This window comes from Rattus rattus, chromosome 7 (assembly GCF_011064425.1).
Source record: "Rattus rattus isolate New Zealand chromosome 7, Rrattus_CSIRO_v1, whole genome shotgun sequence".
NCBI classification, from domain to species: Eukaryota; Metazoa; Chordata; class Mammalia; order Rodentia; family Muridae; genus Rattus; species Rattus rattus.
The window spans coordinates 96,559,168-96,574,865 of NC_046160.1; the positions used below are offsets into that span (position 1 = coordinate 96,559,168).

Here is a 15,698-nt window from a genome sequence, read left to right on the forward strand (position 1 = left end):
GGCATGGTGGATGGCATCGGAGTCCATATGTCACAAGGATAAAGCTGGTTCTAAATTTTCTTTGCCCAGCACTCATGTATTTGGAGAAGTAAACACACTGGGGTGGCTTTCCTCCAGTCGCCCTGTGTGGGTCCTTGCATGCGGACAGTCAGAGACAAAGCCACTATTGAGTCACATGAATGCAAAGCAGAGGTGGGATGAATGCCAGCCTTCTGGAAAGGCTGTTCTTCATTTTGAGCTCACTCCAATAATCAGTAGAAGTTTTCTGATACATTTGCCAAGGGACAGAGCTGATGTTGAGAATGAGCATGAGGTGTTTTAGTTTGATGTATGTTTTGCAGAACAGGGTACAGGACGAAAGTTCTAAAGATAAAAGTTATGTCTTAACTTTGCCCGGGGAGCCATGTGGCTAAACACTTTGCCATGCCCAGCAGCATAACTCAGCTGCCCAGATGTCCTGTTGGCCCCACTGGGGCTGGCTCATATTCTGTGTCCATCCTGACTTTCCCTTTTGTCTATAGCATTTCTTCCTTTTTGCAGTGACAGGATCAAAGCTGTACAAAATGCAACCACATCTGAAATCTGTCAGTGTTATTTGCTCATGGAAGACAGACTCTGGGTCAGAAAGGCAAGTGGCATCACGTGGCCTTGAGTCTGTTGTTCCCTAATTCTTACTCAGTTTTATTGTTTGTAGCTTGCGATTTCCACTGCTCCTGCAGTCCAGTCCTGGTTATATCTGAGTGGATAGTGGGAAACCACAGAGAAGCCTGAGAAGAGAGCATAGGGACACCCAACTTTGGTGCCCAGATATTTGTGATTCCTCTCCTCTTCAAACACGGTAGTACTAGGGGCTGGAGAGATGACTCAGTTGTTAGGAGCACTGGATGCTCTTTCGGAGAACCTGATTTGGTTCCCAGCACCCACATGGCAGCTCACAATTGTCTGTAGCTCCAATTCCAGGGGATCTGACACCCTCTTCTGATTTCTGTGGGCACCACATGCACAGGGCTCATGTATATATAATGCATGTATGTATGCAGGTGAAACACCCATACTCATAAAGTAAAGTAAAAGTGAATCTTAATATAAAATGTGCCCTGATATGGTTGAACTAGGTTCCTCCAGACACACCCTGGGTCCCGCCATGCTCATTGAGGTCTGAGTGGTGATGCTAGAACAGCTGATGACATAGCAGATGCCACCTGGGAGCACGTCTTACTCTAGCAAGCGTAGAACACAGAGCAAGTATCTGAGGGCATTGTAAGGATGGTGCTCTCACCCTACTTATATATGGAAAACCATATGGTGACGAGACTTGGTCAACTAGGAAAAGCATGGCTTACGGTGATGGTGGAAGATGCTCAGAGGTGGCCTGATCCAGCTTCCCATCAGTCTTCAGACTCTTCTGCTTGTCTCAGGTCACACTTGGAGCAGCCTTGGTAGTTCTCCTGCCTCATGTGGCCATAATGGTTTGTACTGAATCTTAGCCCCTGTAATTCCATTCCTGTTTCAACAGTTAAGAAAGCACACTGATTTCATTATAATTGCTTTTAGCAAATTATAAATTCTAAAAGTCAACACTTTTCAGCTGTTTTAGATCTTCCACAGGTAGGAACCCCTGGCTAAGGCAGGTGTGGGGGATTACTAGTACTTGCTGCTCTAACAAAAGACCTAGGTTCAGTTCTCAGCACCCATATCGGGTTGCCCACAACCTCTGTAGCATCTAGTACCCTTGTTTGCCCTGTACAGGTGCCCGGCATAAAAGTGATGTTTTCATATATAAGCTAAAGCATTCATACATGAAGATAAGTAAGGCTCAGTCCTGTGCTGTTGGGACAGAGCCTCATGGGGAAATAGGTACACATGAGACTGACCATGCTCTGTGTGTGGCTGATAGTACACGGAATAGACTGCTGTGTGATCTGAAGACGTTCTGCTCTGTGCATCAGATACAGTACGGGAATTGGGGGTTAATGGGAAGCGAGGGAGGCATTCTAGACAGGCAGTAGATGAATGGAAAGGAAAGCATGGGTGCAGTGGCACTCTGAATCTTAGTACACAGTCAGCCTATCCAGAGTACAAGACACAGGGAGCAATTAGGGAGCATGGCTGTGAGAATGGAATCCGGTCAGATGGTGCAGGGCCTTGAAGAAGGTGGCAGGCAGGGTTTTGGTCCTCTGTCCTGTGGACAGAGGCAGACTTTGGAGAAGCTTCTAGCACTGGTTGACATTGTGGAAGAGCATTGGTAGGAGCTATTGGAGGGGTGGAATGGAGAGAGCCTGGAAGTCAGGAGACCATTGAGTGAAAGAGATCAGAGGATAGTCAGGGCGTGGAGCCCATGATGTCAAGCCATATTTTCAAGACCACTACCTACAGGACCAGGACATATCTTGTGTGTAGTCCACAAGTGTGCAGTATTATTAGGACAGTGAAATCTGAAAGATAAGAGGAAAAAGAGTGGGGTTTCAGTATGCTTAGCTTGAGATAACAAGTAGAGGAGGGGCTGGCTTCACAACACAGGGAGAGAAGCTGTTAGTTTTGAAGAGGCTTGATTTGAATAGCTGAGGAGAGAATTGAGGAGCCATGTCTAGGAGACAGCCAGGAAGAACTCAGATCTGCGTCAGAGATCAATGCAGAGCTAGACTCCTAGCAGCCCTCTTTCCTCTCCCTCTACTGGGACAGCTTCTTGGAATGGTTCTAAGCGTCCTTCTGCCACCTGCTGAGCCAGTCACCTCCCATCTGTAAGCCCTGGAGGAATGGCTTTATCCAGTCAGCCACTTGGCCAGGTTTCCACTCTGCCTGCAGCTGAAGATGGCTTCCCATTAGAAGTCTGTTAGTCACGCCAAACCTATACAGACTGTCAGCTAGTAGAAGGACTCTTTGACTTCTCTGTGGACAGCAGCTCATAGAAAATGCAGTAGGCTTAGCCAAGTAACCTGGCCTACTGTGACCTGGGACGAGTGACTTAGAACCCACTCCCTCTGCTCTCACATGGAGGCAGCCTGCCCTAGCAGGGACCCAGGCATCTGCAGGCATTCACTTCTGAAATAAAGTTCTCTGCTACTGAGTCAGCTCACAGCTGTCAACACTACAGGTATTTCTGTGGCTGCATGCCCCATTGTCTACTAGAATAGAGAGGGTCGAGGGAGAAAGTGTCTGTCTGTCCTGCCCGCAGACCTTCGTTGATAGTTGAGCAGTATGCTGAGGCCAAGACACAGCGCATCTCTACTGACTAATCATCTAAATGTATCATTTTATCTAAGTCCAACAAGTGCCATTCTAGAAACTGTTTAAATGCTTTTAGTGTCATGCTGCTATCAACCAAAATTATAAAAACTACTTGCCAGAGCCTGAAAATTGTAAACTAGTAATGAGATAGAAAAACAAAGAGACACCCGTGAACTGTGCTCTTACAGTGGCTGTAAGGTGGGTGGGGTGAGAAACTGGAATCAACTGGTTAATGTCACTGGCATCCAGTTTCCCTCAGCCCTGCCAGCCTGGAGACTGCACAGCACTTCACTTGATTGAATCCTGACTGCTTTTTTGGAAGCATGTATGTTTTCCAGGTCTTTTCCCCCTGTAATTTTTGATGGGTTCCACCCTCTGAGAGGTTCTTTTCCAAAAGCTGTTCCCTTAGGGGCAATGTTAGGGAGGTTTCTCTTGTGGGCTTCCCTCTGACCTCACTTCCCCTCTCTCCATGGGGCCTCTGCTTTTGTGCTGTTTATATGATATCTTATGCTGTGCCCTTGGGGTTTTCTCCCTGAGTTGTTGACTTCCTATCTTCACTTCCTACTTGCAGGCTGTCTCCTGGTTCGGACATCTATGTGACAGTCTCATCCATGGCTTTGGCGAGATCCCAGTGCCGTAACTCCCCCAGCAACTTGTCATCGTCCAGCGAGACTGGCTCTGGGGGTGGCACTTACAGACAAAAATCCATGCCTGAAGGGTAGGTATGGAGAGGAGTCCATCATCAGTATCCTCTGTGTTCAGATATGTAAAATGAAACCCATTCAGACAGGCCACACAGAACTGCATGAAGCCAGCAGGGAAGATGTAGCTAATCCTCCAGACAGAAAGAAGACTGTCTCACCATCTAGGTCAAACCACTGAAGAACATGGTCAGTCTCAAACCTGTGTGGCAGCAAAGTTAGATAGCATCAGTTCCTCCATCACACGGGCCATTCGGGGTCACCAGAAGAATTTTTTGTCATGTTTTTCCTCCAAAGTGAACTCAGCAGAAGACTCCTTGCCATGGAGTTTATATTGCTGCTGATATGGAGAACATGATACCCACATCCAGTGCTCAAAACTGTCTTATGAGAGGCCTGTGTTTTGTTGATTTGTTTTCTGTGGGTTTTTTGAGACTGGGTTTCTCTGTGTAGACCTGGCTGTCCTGGAACTCTAGGCTGCCCTTGAACTCATAGGGATTCTCCTGCCTCTGCCTCCCAAGCACTGGGATTAAAGGCATGGGCCACCATTAACCAGCAGGTGTTTGTTTGTTTGTTTGAAATCCTCATTGACCCTAAATTCCCAGAAGTAACTATTTGCTTCTGAGAAAGCTTATTGAACAGGCTGGTTGTGGCTCTTGGCCTAACTTGTCCAAGGCCCTAGGTTTCATCTGCAGTACCACTAGAAAACAGAGAAAAACTTTCAGAGTGAAAAGGAAGGGGAATGCACCGAGTTCCAAGGCTGCTGAGGGCGCTGCAGTGTTTGAGGCTTGGAAGTAATGGGCTGGGAAGCCCAGTATGCCACACACAGGCTGCCTTTGCTCAGAATAAGAAAACCAAGCTGTGGGTGCTGCTGGCCCTGAGAGAGAACTTGAGCCATTCAAAAACCAAATGCTTCTAGTCCACGTTTTTCTAAAGACTGTTTAATATACAGGCATGTAATTTGATTATTTTTCTGAGATTTTACCATGCTAAAAACTAGCAAGCTACTCATAATGTCTTTATAGTGGGTATTTATTTATAATGGCTGGCATTTCTGTTGGGTCTTTTTTTTTTTTTCTTTTTTTTTTCTTTTTTTTTTTTTTTTTTTTTTTTCAGAGCTGGGGACCAGAAGGGTCTTTTTCTTTTAAGATTTATTTATTTGTATGTGCATGAGTGTTCTGCTCACATATATGAATATGCACCATGTGTGTGCTTGTTACCCTTGGAGATTAAGAAGTACAGTTATGGATGGTTGTGAGCCACATGTAGGTTCTGGGAATCATGCTCGTGTCCTCTGGAAGCGCTCGTAACTACCGAGCCAGCCCCTTGCCTTTTTATGACTCTTGAGCAGGATTTTGTTGTGGGGGAAGGGGGCTTGCTACATATTTATGTTAACAGAAGGTAGGTGATAAAACCACTCCAGAATACTCCTCCTCCAGCCTGTTGTCTCCCTCAGTAGCCTGTCTGAAGTGTCCACATCTTAACATGATTGCTTCAGTGATGACTAGAAATAATTTTAGCTTTTCTTCATGGGTCCCTGCAGAGGGATTGCAAGTCACTTATTTTATCATACCATAAACCCAACTGATTACTTCTTATTTTAATTAGATTTTATATGGTATGATTTGCCTTCACAACTAGGTAGTCAACATCCCTCCATCATTAGTATAGCACTAAAATGTAAAGGAGTGAACCAAAAAAAAAAAAAAATGTTTCCTGTCTGCTATGTGCTGTTGATGTCTATCAACAAAGCAAGTGGAGATGTTAGTATGGTTGATGATAAAACTATGAGCTCAGTGCCTGAGTGCTCCTTTTGGTAACAAGGCAGTGATTCTCTCCTGGCATGCAGTGGCTGACCCTGTGCCCTAGGTGGTATTGGGAGGCCTGTGATCTTTAGTGGACTCACCTTGGATTGCACAGGACACCTCACAATGTGTTTTGTACCTGGAGATGTTCTTTAAAGAAGGATGGCGCTGATGCAGTGATGCCTCCTGTCCACAAAGCTACTTCGGTGGTGTTAGTTTGGGTTCTTCCTTGTTACTGTTTTCGTTTGGTTTCTGTGTAGCCCTGGCTACAAACTCAGGGAGCTTCTTGTCTCTGTCTTCTAAGTGCTGGGATTAATGAATTCGCTCTACACTCAGCCTACAAAAACTCTTTGTATGCACATCTGTGAGGCAAGAGGTGGTCTGGCTCTCGCTCTGGTGCATCTCACTGTTGCCCATGAATGAAGTTTGATCCTGAAGTTTCCCTTAGCACTAAAGCTGTATCCAAGTCAATGATGAAGCGTTTGTGCTCCTCTGGGCATCTGTTAATGTTGGGCATGCATGACATCATAGCGATAACCAGCATACAGTGGTTCTCTGTGGACAGTGTGCCATGTTGGTGCCCTCCCTCCCCCTCAGTGGGCCTTATGTCCACACCTGTGTGGGATGAGCTTGTTTATTCCTTGGTCCTAGGACATTGAAACTATTCTAATTAGCTGGGAGATAAAACTGAGACAGCACTCGGAGGCTGTGTTTTGTTCTACTGGGTCACAAGTTTCAAGGGGAAAATCAACCTGGCTCAATAGACATACACTAATTTACATGCCAGCTTACCCTCTTCTGAGTTGCCCTTCCCAACAGCAATTTAAAGTTCATACATTTAGAAAGTGGCTCATGCAAAATATAAGCCGTATTGTCATTTTTTTAGACTACAATTTCTGTGCTCAGAAATTGGTTGATCCCAGAGTGCATCATTGAATTAAGAGGAGCAGCCCCGCCCCTGAGATGTATGGTTGAGAAAATGTATATGAGTGATTTAAGGGGGTTGATGGTAAATGGCAGTCTGGATTGGACTATGTGGACTGGTGAACTTGGGTTTCTTACTGTCTGTGCCTTCTACTGGCAAGCTCTGTGCCCCAGTTAACACTCGATTTTAATAATAAGCCTGCCTGCCTGAGGAGATAGGTGTCTACGTGCACAAACGTGCAAGCAGAAACTGGTAAGACCTGTCGTCAGAACCAGGACTCTCCTCATCTTGTGGGTGAAGATTCTGATGTGTCTTGCTTTTGTTTGGGGGAACCACCACAGGTTTGGGGTGAGCCGAAGATCCCCAGCTTCCATCGACAGGCAAAACACCCAGTCGGATATTGGTGGCAGTGGAAAATCCACACCCAGCTGGCAGAGAAGTGAGGACAGCCTTGCCGACCAGATGGGTGAGTGAGTGATTCCTATGAAAGTGCTGTCAGATCAAGGTGACCTCTTGATATCATCAAAGCAGTGTTATGAGCACAGCCCCAGTTAGCAAGTGCGTGGGAACTAATCTCTGCTAGACTGCATATGAAAGCAGCAGTAAGACCGGGGCTCTCAGGGACTTCAAACGTCAGTCAGAATGACCCAGGGATGAGTTCTTGTATCCTAAGCACCTTCCTCCCTGCTTGCTGGGTTTGCTTGGTTGGTTGGTTTCACCTTGTGCCTGGAAAGTTTAGCATTCTTAATACTGAATTTTAAGGGAAACGAAATCTCAGCACAGGGTGGGAAGACACTGAGTTTTTGGTTACATTTGTAGCTTGGTTAGACACTGTCCTACCTGATGGATACTTTTAAAAAGTCTTTCCCTCCACTGTTAGGCTATCAGCCAAGAGAACGTCTCAGTACAGCAGCAAGCCCTCAGTGAGCCCTCAGTCAGGTGCTTGGTACATAGGCAGCCCTCTGAGGATGTGGAGAAGTCCATCCACCTCTAGTGGCAGCACAAATGCTGATCATCACAAGGGATTTCGCCATTCAGAAATTAAGCTTCAACAGGCACATAAGAAATTTGATGTCAGCACAATTTGTACACCAAAGGCTTATGTACTGTCAGGTTGGGGTCTTCATCCTCCCATCCTGTACCTCCATCCCACAATCCTTTTCTCTTTTTCCCTGGAAGTATTATCATCAGTATGGGTTACAGAGATGCACAGTTCATACCTGTAGGTTGATGCTTTGTTCTGTGTGAGTGACTGTCCCCATGTAAATGTATGGAAGTTGAGGAAGAAAGAAGTGATTCCTAGGTTCTGAAACAGTCTTTGTCAACAGTCACTTCATCCTCTGTGCCTTGTTATTGAAGCCGTCTCTCAGTCGTATCCCACCCATCCCCTACTCAGAAGGCCTGGGCATGTTGTCTGCCTCCCTGCTCTGGCAGAATGCCTTTATCCCATGTGCAGTGGTACTGTTGGGATGGGAACATCTCCTCTAAACAGGTTCTTCTGCAACATTACCTTAGTGGCCATGGGTCCTTGTGTTTCTACCTTACTGCCACCATGGTGGCGGGTCACACCTCAGAAGCAGGCTGCCTGGTCCTCTGCAGGTCAGGAAGGGTGTTGGAAAAATCCATAGTTCCTGCTGTTAGCTGTAGGCTAGTCGGGGAGGGGGACCTCATCTTATTTTGGGGACGTCATCTTGAATGCCAGCATGGTGCCCCAATAGTGAAAGCTGTCATTTGAAATAAACTAGCTGCTGAGTGTCTGTTCTGTCGTGCTCAGCCTACAGTTCTTTTGTCCTTGGGCACCATGAGTTCACAGGTAAAATGTTCCCAGGTGTCACAGTAAGTAATGTGTGATTCCATCCATGCCTGAGTAGGGAATGGACACTGAGGTAGATTAGCCTCACTGCAGTGAATGACTCATAAGTTTGACCCATGTGTTCTGAATCCCCCCATCCCCAAAGGCAATAGTTGGCTCCAGACTTTTGCTGCATCGTTTGTGGCACTTGGCTATGCTAATGTGTATGATGTGGCATGTTGTCACTAGCCGGAAGCTCTGTCCATCAGCCACCTAGTTTCTGGCATGCTGTCTTTGGGGTAGACTCCTAACAAGCTTGGATGCCCAGAGTTGGTAGGGCAGTGAGCTCTTAGAGGTGACATTTGTACCTGTTCAGTGCCTGCACCACAATGTCCTGTGCTGTGTTCCAGAGCCTACATGCCATCTCCCAGCAGTATCTAAGGTACTGCCTGCTTTCCGAGAGAGCCCCAGTGGGAGGTTGATGCGGCAGGATCCCGTGGTTCACTTGTCTCCAAACAAGCAAGGCCATGTAAGTTCATCATAAGCCTAACAAAATAACTGGTCTCCAGCAGTGTACTGTAATTCCTGTAATGTGAAAATGGGACCCCTCCTCCACCCCACTCTGTGGCAGCAGACAAGGTACCCTACACTTTGGTCAAATCAAGTATGTCACTTAAAATAATTTTGACGATCTCTTCTTACTTTCTACCTGCTAGAAAATTTCAAGTTATATTTCTGCTCACTTAAGAGGTACATTTAAGACTCAAGACTGTCTGTGGGTACAGCCCCAAGATGGCAGCTCAGGCACAAAGTTGAAGAGCTCTGCAACATGCACAAGTGTGGTGTATACCTGTTAGCCCAGCACTCACTCAGAAGGCAGCGGAGGAGTGTGCAACCTGGGCAGCATACTGAGACAGCGTCTGAGACAGCGAAGTTAAATAAAATAAAACAGTACTTGCTCCCAAGAAAAGCTAGAGTTCTGTTGATGAAGTGAGAGAGTCGGTGCCTATCTGAAGTGTGGAGGGGAACATCTGTCTTCCCTCCCCGGTCTTGACCAGTAAAGGGCTCCTCTCCTTTCTCCACCAGCAGATACACACACAGCTTTCTCCTCATCTCTTGTCTCCAGTAAGTAGCTAGGCTTCCTGTCTTCGTTGGTTAAGTCTCACCTCGCAGACTGAGCTCTTGAGAGGTTTGTTGAGTATGTGGAAGGCCCTGAGTTCAGCTTGCAGACCATCTGTGCCCCAGAATTCTCTTCAGATTCCTTTTAAAAGGCTGGGTTTTTGGTGAATTCTATAAAACCACATACACAACTTTATTGAGTTGTTGCTCACATAACATAAAATTTATCCCATTAATTGTATGATTTAATGGCCTTTAATATATTCAAACAGGCTCAGAGTGGCTCAGCAGGTAAAGGCCCTGCCACCAAGCCTGATGACCTGAGTTCAATCCCCAGAACCCACAGGATGGAGCAGTTTGAATTCTGACCTCCACACATCCACTGTGGTATTTGCAAGGCTCATACATTTAAGTAAATAAATAAATAAATAAATGTAATTTATAAGCATATATACATACTGCAAGAGCCATACAGCCTACGCCATGATCTAATCTCAGAACATTTTGTTATCCTGAAGGCCTGTACCCACTAGTCCCCTGTACCCACTAGTCCTCACCTCCAGTTTTTTGTCCCTCTCAAGACCCAGGGACTCACTACTGGACTCTGCCTATGCTTATCGCCATTGCACACGGATGGGAATTGTGATGTGCAGTCTCCTGTGTCTAACTTTTATTAAACACAGGTTTAAAATTCTTATCCAAGTTGTAGCTGCAGCTGCAGTCCATTCCTTTTTGTGACTGCATAGTATTCCATTGATAGATGGAAAGTTGTATATCCTATTTTTGATCTGTTCATGAGTTACTCACTGTGCTTGTATCTACTTTTGTCTATTATGGTTAATACTGTTATAAATACTCATGCATTTTTTGTGAATATACATTTTTATTTCTCTTGAGTCTGTACCAAGAATGGAATTGTAGCTGTTTCCCCATCGCTACTGCCCGTTTACACTCCAAATAATACATCCCTCGTTCATCTGCTGTTTGGTGCTGAGGTGTTTTGTCTGTGTAAAGCCTTTCCATGCTTTGATCCTTGTACCCCGATAGCCAGTGACACGTAGCACCTCTCCATGTGGTGCTTAATTGTCATCTTGAGCAAGGTCCCAGCACACAAATCACTCCATTTTTAGTTGCATTGCTTGAAACACAAAAGCCTTTAGTTTTAGATAAAATTTAGTTTTCATATTTTTGTTTTGTTTTTCCTTCTGTTTCTTGTCCTTGTGTCCTACCTAGGAAACCTGGTATAAGCCATGTTCACAGAGACTTATGCCTTTTGTTTATGTTCTAAAAGTTTGACTTTTACATTTATGTCTTCAGAGTCTTCTAAAATTTCTTTTCATAAAGTAAGGATTCAGCTCCCCGCCCCCCTTTTTTCTTTTGTCTATGTGAATATCCAGTTGTCTCAACACCATTTATTGATGAGACCTGCCCCCAAGCCCAGCTGCCAATTGAATTATCTTGGGATCTCTGTGTAGATACTAACTTTCAGCACTGTTTGGAAAGCTGTTTCCTAAGCTAGAGCTAACTAGGGGAATCACGAGAGTTCAGACTTAATCTTGGATTCTGCCTAGAAAGCTACTGAGTAAGGCTTTTAGAGTCAAGCACACTTTCTGTTTAGTAGCCCTTTGTAGGATGTCAATGACCGCTTATATTTTTTCTGGCTAAAGTGATCTCCATGTCATTGTGTTGTTACGGTGGCTTAGGTGAAATAATAGGGGATTCTTGGAAGACATGCACTGTCTCTGCTGTGAACACCACTGATGAACCAGCCAGTCCTAGTGCTATGCCAGGCTCTCTTACATTCCTTTGACTTGTTAGGAGAGCTCTGTGTGCCACCCCTGTGAGTCTTTCTTGGTGTTCAAGGTGTGACCCCTGCACGCAAGTAACTCTTGCTTCTGTTGCAGTCTGACAGCCACTACTCCAGCCACTCCAGCAGCAACACTCTGTCCAGCAACGCCTCGAGTGCCCACAGTGACGAGAAGTGGTACGATGGAGACCGCACCGAGTCCGACCTCAACAGCTATAACTACCTACAGGGCACATCTGCTGACAGCGGCATCGACACCGCCTCCTACGGCCTCAGCCATGGCAGCACGGCCTCTCTGGGAGCCTCTACATCCTCACCTCGTTCAGGGCCAGGCAAAGAGAAGGTGGCACCCCTGTGGCACAGCTCCAGTGAAGTGCTCTCCCTGGCAGATCGGACCTTAGAGACTGAGGGCCATGGCATGGACAGGAAAACAGAGTCCTCCCTGAGCCTGGACATCCACAGCAAGAGCCAAGGCGGTTCAAGCCCGCTGACAAGGGAGAACAGCACCTTCAGCATAAATGATGCCGCATCTCACACCAGGTAAGGGGTCTCTGAACCTCTGCCTGCCCTCAGGGTTCCCCACATCCCCACTTCAGTGTGCAGTGATGTTCTTGAGGGCACTGATTTTGTGTATATTTATTTTAATGCCATTTATTTCTCAGCAAAATAATCCAGTAGTCTTTTTTTTTTTTTTTTTTTTGATTCTTTTTTTTGGAGCTGGGGACCGAACCCAGGGCCTTGCGCTTCCTAGGCAAGCGCTCTACCACTGAGCTAAATCCCCAACCCCAATAATCCAGTAGTCTTGATGCATTATTTCACATTGGAAGAAACTTGCAGATATATTCATTATAAAGGTTTTTTTTTTTTAATTTTCCTAACTGCATTCCAGAAGTAAAGTTTTCTAATTCTGATTTTCAGCACTGACATATAATGAATACAAAATGCTACAGACTGCATTTTAAACAAAGTAGTCTTCCTGAGATTGGAAGCCTTCCCTCAGTGCCCAGCCCCCACTCACTCACCCACCCATGCTTCTCTTCCTGCCTCTTGACAGGGACATGCTAATGGTGGAGATGCCCGTCGAAAAAGCATAGCTAAAATTCGACTTGCCCCTTCCACATGAGGAAACATACCTCCTCCAGTATCCGCAGGCACACGCCACTTGAGCAAAATAAATACTGCTTTTCATTTCCTTAAATCCAAAGTGTGCTAGGACTCCCTGACTGGGAAGGAAGCATCCATTTCGGCTCTAAACGTCTGTATCTCAGGTCGTTTCCCCTTTTGGCTCTCACTGTTGCCAGTTGCTGGTCAGTGTGTGACTGTCTAACCTGGCTGCCCCACAGGAAAATGGCAGAGAAGACCAATTTAGTTTTATATTTTCCGGTCATGTGTATAATGTACTAATAAATTGCAGATCACCCTGGTGGGAAGAGACATTGACCTTTATCGTACGTAGCTTAGCGCTCAGGTTCCTGTCACGTCTCTGGTCCTGAAGGGTAGGTTCAAGGTGTCTCTTCTTCCCAGGCTCGGGGCTGTATGTGTACATGCACTTCTCCCTTCTCTGTCCTGCCTCTAAATCCTCTCACGAACCCTCCCCTCTCCTCCAAATTCATGACCTCCTTTTTCATTAGTTGTTATTAAGTGCATATATGTATAGATGTATAATGTATAAATTTGTAAATGCAACATGTGGTCCATATAATGTTACTTGTATTTATATTTTCAGGACTGGCCATCTGTCACTGACCAGCCCAGTCCGTTGGTGTGCTTCTTCCCTGAAGAGACACCTTGGCTGCTCCCAGCTTTCTTTGGTTGCTTGTAGTTCTGTGTAGCCTTGTGGGCTTTCCCCATGCAGATGGCGTGTTTGTTGGTGTCATCCCAAACTCAGTCATGTTAGTGAGACTTTATGGGTGTGACTTCTGATGTTCTAAGAGTGGTCTGGAAATGCCATGGCCCTCAAGCAGCAACGCCCTTGAGAAAGTGGCCTCAGAATCTTGAATACCCAGAATGCTATTGTCCTGCAGTTTAGGAGCTATAGTGTTAGGTTCAGCTGGGATAGGGTATGCTTAGGAAAGTAGAACAGGAAGGCGGGCCCCACACGCTCTTAGCAGTACAGACTGTATGACATTCCCAACCTACTGGCTGCTTCTGGTGTGACCCTCCATCACATTCGATAGACCACGCCCTCCCTCAGCTTGTATCAGAATAGACCAGTTTCTACAAAACCAGATTCTTGTTTCCTTGGTTTTAGTTGCTCATTTTAGAAGGGTCCCTTTTCCTAATAACAGTTGTCCACTTGAGAGAGATTGTGGGTCTAACCTGAGGCAGCAGAAGTGAGTTATGGAGAGATTGTCTAGAGTGATGTAATCACAGAGCAAGATTAGAAGGAGCTGGACCCTGATGCCAATATACAAAATACTGAGTCTGTGCTGCTGACAGGTTCAAGAGTCTGTAACAACCCCACCCCGACCACCCCAGCCTCCCCACTCCAGCCTGGAATCAGGCACCTGGGTCTTCATTGTTCAGATGTGCCGACCACAGCTGCCAGGGCCTCAGAAAGGATTCTCTACTTTTTCTGCTTCAGATAGGCCATGTGGAATCATTGAAGTCATTGCTTAGAAATACTGTGCTGTTGGAAGTCAAGTTTAGTAGAAAAGAATGTGGTCTTTCAGGAGGGCGGCAGGGCTCCCCACCCACCGGAGGCTTGAGTCACACCAGTTTCTAGACTCCAGTAGAGAGACACGCTTTGTAACTTGGGCCTGTTGGTTTTGGCAGAGGGAGCTGGATAGTCAGAGCTGAGCAACCTCCCCTTTCTGGAGGAAGAGGACTCAGCCACCCAATGTGCATTCCTCAGGATGCTGAAACCACAGCAAATTAGAGTGTGTGTGTCCTCAGAAGACAGGAACAGCAATTAACGTGCTGATCCCTTGACAGCGCATAAAAGAGCTTGTACCTGGGACATGGTGACAAAATTTAAATTACAGTGATTAAGTTTCCCTGCGTATTTCTGGTGAGGTTGGGCCTTCCCCCTCTGTCCTCCGGTCTCCCTGTCGATGAGTGCGCAGGTTTTTTTGTGGCACCCCTTGAGAATTACTTTAACGAAGGTTGGTAATTACATAGGGATGTTATATTTGAATGTCATTAAGAGAAGTCATCGCACAGATAACTTGCTATGGAACGTAGAGAATTTGCAACCTAGACTTTAATTTTTATTCTTTTTATAATTGTTCTTTCCTGTTTGTATCTTAAAGGGAGTCACTCAAAAAAAAAAAGATTTATGACAAGCAGAGGAGGTAAAAGTAACATTAAGTTTAATATATTCATGTAAAAAATTAATATTTTTTTGAGGGGTGGGATGTTGAGACAAGGTAGCCTTGGTTGTCCTGTAAGTTGCTTTTGTAGACCAGGCTGGCCTCAAGCTCACAGAGATCAGCCTGCCTCTACTGCCCTTGTTAGCAGACCTTGTCATTGACAAATGCGAGGCACATGGCTCACTGGAGGGGAAGGCTTATCCTGGTTCACGGTTTCAGTCTAAGATGTGCTGGGTCCATGGCTGGGGTCCAGCGTAAGGCAGGACACAACATGGGAGCAGCAGGAGTGGTTGGTGGAGCCTGCCCCACCTCCTGGTGGCCTAGAAACAGAAGAAGGAACAACAAATGCCCTCAGAAACCTGTTCTCCAGCAAAACTCCTTTCTCCAAAGTTTTCACCACCCCCAGTAATGCCACTATGTTGTGAGTCCTCAAGTGGGTCACCACTTTATCAGCTCTAAGCCCTTTGGTTCAATCAGTCACCCCTTGGCCACTTGGGGCCAAGCTTTTAGCCAGCAGTTCTTAACCTGTGGGTCATAATCCCGTTGGTAAACTTCTATCCCCCAAAATATTTATATTACGATCCATAACAGTAGCAAAAGCAAAAATGAAAATAACTTTATAGTTGGGGGTTAGCACAATGTGAGGAACTGTATTAAAGGGTCACAGCATTAGGAAGGTTGAGAACCCCTGCCTTTAGCACTTCTGCCTCTGGGGAGAGAGAGTATGTCATACTGAACTCCTAGAAGGTCAGCCTGACATGCTTTAGTACCTAGCCCTCTTCAGTCACTCTAGTTAGCCAGCCATTCTGCTTGCCTCAAAACTCCTCTTAGCTTCCCAAAGGCCTGGAGGCCTCTAGCCAGTTGGGACCCACTTAAGCAGTCGCATACATATTTTTATTGTCACCTTATAAAGGACAACTTCCCACCTAGCACACATACCCTGAGCTCACATGCTCTCCAGTGTCAGCACATGGATCCTGATGGACAAACAGGAATGCCTTAACCCAATG

The 15,698-nt window shown here is 45.9% G+C and overlaps 1 protein-coding gene across 5 annotated transcripts in view; it reads left to right on the forward strand.

Annotated features, from left to right (window-relative positions):
- Sipa1l1 (signal induced proliferation associated 1 like 1) overlaps positions 1-15,698 on the forward strand; it is a 274,503-nt gene that overhangs the window by 232,524 nt on the left and 26,281 nt on the right. For all 5 annotated transcript variants that reach the window (XM_032908070.1, XM_032908074.1, XM_032908071.1 and 2 more), the window contains 4 exons: positions 3,800-3,946; positions 7,001-7,125; positions 8,862-8,980; positions 11,475-11,917. In XM_032908070.1, the coding sequence (XP_032763961.1) occupies positions 3,800-3,946; positions 7,001-7,125; positions 8,862-8,980; positions 11,475-11,917 (834 nt within the window). The remainder of the gene's footprint in view (positions 1-3,799; positions 3,947-7,000; positions 7,126-8,861; positions 8,981-11,474; positions 11,918-15,698) is intronic.